Here is a 6,000-nt window from a genome sequence, read left to right on the forward strand (position 1 = left end):
TCATATAACAATGGCGGCAAGTTACGAACCGTAAATCTATGGACATATAAGTATTAATTAATTTCCAAAATCTCGCTGTCTCGATTCAGAATAAATCAACGATCTTACCTAGGTCTATAAGCTGCTTATAGAAATAATTTAATATAACAATTGGTCAATAAAGTGGCCAAATATGGCTAAAAAATATGCCAATTTAAGCTAATAAAAGAGAAAAAATTCTCTATTTCCAGGAGCAGTAAAAACTTCGCCTGAACAAGGCTACTCTCGTTCCCAAAAAAAAAAAAAAAAAAACCACATATCAACAGGTTACAAATCTTTCCTCATGTGCACTATCGCAGGACCAGATTTCACTTTTATCCAAAGGATTAAATTATAATTTACCATCTCGAAAATTACCTAAAAAAACAATGTGTAATTGATATTGAATTTGGACTTCGGAATGTTCCACAAAAAAGATTTATTTATTCAACATGTTAACCAAGTAGTGAATAACATAAAAGAAACACGACTTCCTAAATTGAATACACACAGATAAAGGAGATACAGTGGTAATACTAGATAAAACTGATTATATTAATAAGTTAGATTCAGTTGTTTCAGATACCTCCACTTATCCTGTAGTAGACCCGGCACTGTTTACCAATTTGGTCAATCAATACAATAAAATGTTAACCACGTTTTGAAAAAACGACTACATTACTATGACTCAGTTAAATGAATTGAAGGCCAGAACATACAATATTCCTGCACTTTTCGGTCAGGTAAAATTACACAAGACTGGATTTCCTATTCGACCTATTGTTTCCTACAGGAACTCGGCATTTTCATCCTTAGCACATATGTATATAGCATTATAAAACCCTTTAGACAGGTAATACAATTTGGGATTAAGAACTACGATACATTATTTAATAATCTTAAAGACTGTAGACTTGGCAACAATGACAAATTATTCTCGCTAGATGTTACCTCGTTATATACGAATGTAAACGTTGAATACACTTTAGATATTATTTGGGATATGTTAAATAATAACTCGACACCAATTAATTATACGAAGCTACCTATTAAGGAAATTTTTCACTTAATTAAACTGTTAGTTGAGGCCAACTATATCACATTTCGAGACAAGGTGTACAAACAAATTTTTGGATTACCAATGGGTTTGAGCCTGAGCAGCTTAATGTCAGAGATCTATCTCTCAAAGATTGAGCATATACATTTGACACCTTTTCGACCCTGTATCACATACTATGGGAGGTATTTAGACAATGTTCTAGTTATTACTGATGGTAGTACTATCCAAGACATTTTACATGCATTTAATAATATTCATTCTAGACTCAAATTTACGGTGGAAAGGGAGGAGACGTATACAAAGTCATTAAACTTTCTAAATTTCACGCTTACCCAGGACTAGAATAAAATCCAATTTAGCATCTATTGAAAACCTACAAACATCAGTATGCTTCTACATTATAATAGCCATCGCCCGTTCACCTACAAAAGATCATCTTTAATCAATTTCTAAATGCCTATAAATATTCAACGACGGAATCTGCTTTGGGCTCAGAAATACAAATATTAACTAGCAGGTTCTTAAACAGGGGTTATCCCCTTGCCACAATAAACCGAATTAGGGTACAGGCTAAGGATAGGATACAAAATACTACACCAGCCAACAATAGTAATATCAAAAAATACTTTATTTCTGTCCCATATGTTGAACAGTGGCACAAACAGCTTAATAGATTCTTTAAAGATACCGAATTTAAAATTGTGGCCAGGCCAATACAGAAATTACACACTATACTGAACAAACACTCGGTTCTTTCCACGTTCGCAACACAAAATAATGACCTGGTATACATTTCTTGCGGTGATTGTGACTTGTTTTACCAAGGTTCGATGCGTTTTTCTCTGAATATTCGTGTAAATCAACATGAAGCCTTAGTTCGTGCTTCTCGCTCAGCAGCATCAGAATTAGCCTTTCATGCCATTAACGAAAAACATATTTTTTTTATTTAACGAGGCCAAAATACTTAATGTCCAACTTAATTATATGCGACTATTAATTGCAGAAACCGTAGAAATTAAATTACACGAGAATTCTGTTAATGTTCTTCGGTCATATTTGATCTCCGATGCGTGGACCTTTACACACATGCACGAAAACAAATAATCACTATTTAAGTTTCATGTTCAAACCTATTCAGTAATTTTCATTCCTGTGATCACGACATACAGTGGAAAAGCGATGTCAGCTTCAGGAAGGAAAATCGTTTTGAATATTTTCGTTAGATTCTTTTTAATATTTTTATTTGCATTAAATTGATTTTTAATTGTGTTAAATTGATTTTTAATTGTTTTTAATTATTTTTTACTCTAATGTAAGTTTTTCGATTTTTTTTCGTTTTAATTTCTGTAGAGTATCATACGGAAGTGTTCTACGTACTATATTGAGGTAAACTCCTCTTGTTATTTTAAAAATTGTGTACACTAGTAAAAGTAAAGGTTGCAGGGTTATTTCAATGCAAATAATAAAATAATTTGAAAATTAAATGCATTTCTGCATTCAGTTTTTGCCTTGGGTCTTTTGCCCCGAGATAGAATTGAATGCAGAAATTCATCATTCAAACTATTTTTAATGGAATTTTAGGCAACATTTTCCATTTTAAAAAAAAGTCATAGTTCAGAAAATAAACTGTATTGAGCCTGCTTCACATTTAACCTCCCCCACCCCAAACTTGCACTGTGTAACCATATCCATTGATTATATTGCTGGGTTTCTTTATATGCTGTTACTATCTTGTCAATGATATACAGGAATTTTTCTAGCAGGGATAAGGATGTGATTATTCCCTTGTATAAGGCATTGGTCAGGCCACACCTTGAGTACTGTATACAGGTCTGGAGGCCTCATTTCAAGAAGGATGTAGAGCTGCTCGAACGAGTACAGAGAAGGGCAACAAGATTAGTGAATGGAACAAAGGGTTGCTCTTACGAAGAAAGGCTTAAGTTTTGCAAATTACAGAGCCTGGAGACTAGGCATCGGCGAGGTGATCTGATAGAGGTGTATAAGGCTTTGAATGGCTTGAGCATGCTCAATGCCGATGGGATTCTTCCTCTTGCTCAGAATAATCACCTGAGAGGGCATAAATTCAAATTGAGGAAGGACGGATGTCGGATAGATGTGCGGAAATTTGCCTTTAGCCAGCGGGCAGTTGGTTTGTGTAATAGACTCCCATCGCTTGTTGTTGAAGTTGATAGCCTAAATAAATTTAAGGCTCAGCTGGACAGGTATTTCGAACGAACGGAGGGGTGAAATGGGAGTAGTGGTTGTTTTTTTTGGCTGATGCTGAATAAGCTTGCTTTCTTGCATCATATGCCTCTACTAATGCTAATGCTACTATTATAGCAGTGAAAGAAAAACATGCAGAACACAAGGCACATTATAACCATGTTGCTTTTTCACCATAAAGCAATCATCACAGTAACAAGGACACCATATCAGCAAGCTCCAAGTGTTTCTGAACCACTGATTGCAAACCATTTAGCATCAACAACTGTCTCTCGCCATACCTGTTCCAGAGTTCACACCATGCGAATGCAATATGTCGGAGCATATGTAGATCTCTGCTATGCACTGCCTTCATTTCTAGTCATTCATTTCATATAGTGTATCTGCCACAATGAAAAGCCATAGAAAGTTCTAATCCAAATTGTTCAAAGTTGCATAGTGCCTATTTGATTAATAGTAAAAATATATTTCCACTAATTTTTCTAAAATTCACTGAAGGAGTGCGAGCAAACATGCTGTATGTATTACCTTTTTTTGTACTTATTTTTATATTACCTTATCTTATTTTTATATTATATTACCTTATTTTATTGTATGTATTACCTTTTTTTTGTGCCAAGTGACACCATTGAATCTATTGACACTGTTATAGGGTGAATGGAAAGATGCCCTTCCTACCAAAATTAGTCCAGTGTAAGCTGATATTCTTAGACTTTTGTGTGATAAAATTATTATATGACCACTTGCATTATGGTAATAAATAACATTTAGATGATTAACTCAGAAAAAAATGATCTTCCTGATCATTTTTCTCGACATTTATGTGCAGTCCTTAACTAAGAATTAAACTGTTTAATTTAAAATTTTATTCTAATTTTTTTTTAAGCATCGACAATTTCTACATCATCACTCGAAAGTGTTTCATCAGTCTCACCAAAATTGCCTTCTCCACCTCACTTTGGAAATACTGTACCTCTATATTCCACAGTGGACAAGTTCACTAAGCAGAGGAAAACAATACATGTTGCTGAAGGTGCAGGTGAAGAAATGAGTAAGGTCGAAGATCTGTATGCTAAAGTGCACAAAAAGAATTGTAATTTATCCAAGAGTGAATTATGCCTGCAAAATGAGCCTGGATATGAAGATATAAATAAAGAAGAAAAGATGTGTAGAACTCCTCCATTAGAAAATATTAGTGCTTTCCCTCCTGAACCTCCTCCTATATCACAAAGAGCTTCCTTGAATGTATTTTCTACAAATATTAAAGCTGAAAATTCACACAGGCGATTCTCTGCTGAAACAAGACTTACTAAAGGTTTATGCTCTGTGAAACCAAGTTTTTCATTTGAATTAGCAAATCATGTTGATTTAGCTATGGTTTCCACCAGTGATAATAAAGATTATGAAACATCAGCTGAACAGAATCCAGAGTGTTCAGCAGATTCTCATTATGAACAAATAAAAAATGCCTTTGAAATGTCAAGTGAGAAATTTGATCCTGATTATGAATGTATCAAACAGAACAGTGAACAAGAAATTGATAATGGTGATCCTCAGTACGAAAGAGTAAAAGGAGACTTACATTCTAAAGAATCAGCAGAACCTGGCTACGAATCTGTAAAAGGTTTGAATTTTGATAGTGATTCTTTTGATTCTGATTATGAACCACTTAGGAAAGGAGACTTGAAATATGATGATCCTAGCTATGATACTTTAAAAACTAATGAAGACCAAGAACCAGGATATGAAACGGTAAAAAAAGTATGTAGAAGTGAAAGTGATGTTGCTGATCCAGGATATGAAAGTATCAAAAAAGTATATCATATAGAAAGTGATACAGACTCAGAATATGAAAGAATTAAGCATTCCACTTGGAAAGAATTGAGTGTTTCTAGTTATGAAAATAGCCATTGCCTAGAAAATTATTCCATAGATCCAGGGTATGAAACTGTGAAACATACTAATTTAAATGAAGAAGCTCAATTATCTTTGCCTGTACCAGATGTATTGAACATTGACTGTATTTCCATTTCTGAAGAAAGCAGTTTGACCCTGATAGAGGAAGTAAAAAACAGTTTTGTATATTCTGACTGTAATAAGAATGCTGACTGATAATTATTTTGTAAATGTAAAATTCTCTTCAGTCCAGTTTTCATATTGTTAAGAAAATGATTTTACAGAAAAACAGATTTACATCATAGCTGAATTATTTTTGTTACTTTCATGATTGTACAGTTATAATGATAACAGATCTCGGATCTTTCTTCTCTGAAAAACAAAAAAGAGCCAGTTACTTAAGTGATGAGTGGAGCCAAAGAAATATGGTGCAAACATTATTTTTAAAACTGTCTTTCAGATTGGTTAATTAGAATCAACAATATTGTTATAGTTTCTTTCAATTTGAAGAGAATTACCATTTGATCAGTGGAAACTAAAGATCAGTTACCATTTGATGGATAAAACTTGTATAAATAAACAAGATGCCAAACTCAAGCCCCTTCCTTTATATTCTAATATGTAAATGTTAAGTTGCTATTTTTGATGATAAAAATAATAACTGTATTTGAAAACTATATTAATAGCAAAAATGTATAGTTTAAAAAAGAAGTTTGTATAGTTGTGTATGGGATGTGTAGAGAATCATGTTAAATTAAAAAAGTTAAGAATGAAAACTATTAAAGTGGAATTTGTTTTGAAGC

At 33.2% G+C, this 6,000-nt stretch overlaps 1 protein-coding gene across 2 annotated transcripts in view; it reads left to right on the plus strand.

Annotated features, from left to right (window-relative positions):
- LOC150085462 (uncharacterized) overlaps positions 1-5,790 on the plus strand; it is a 201,861-nt gene extending 196,071 nt beyond the window's left edge. For both annotated transcript variants that reach the window (XM_090374046.1, XM_090374047.1), the window contains exon 10: positions 4,188-5,790. In XM_090374046.1, the coding sequence (XP_090230172.1) occupies positions 4,188-5,413 (1,226 nt within the window). In that variant the 3' untranslated portion in view covers positions 5,414-5,790. The remainder of the gene's footprint in view (positions 1-4,187) is intronic.
- The last annotated feature ends 210 nt before the right edge of the window (positions 5,791-6,000 follow it).

Source organism: Mastigoproctus giganteus, chromosome 5 (assembly GCF_048544385.1).
Source record: "Mastigoproctus giganteus isolate SK-2022 chromosome 5, ASM4854438v1, whole genome shotgun sequence".
Lineage (NCBI taxonomy): Eukaryota > Metazoa > Arthropoda > Arachnida > Uropygi > Thelyphonidae > Mastigoproctus > Mastigoproctus giganteus.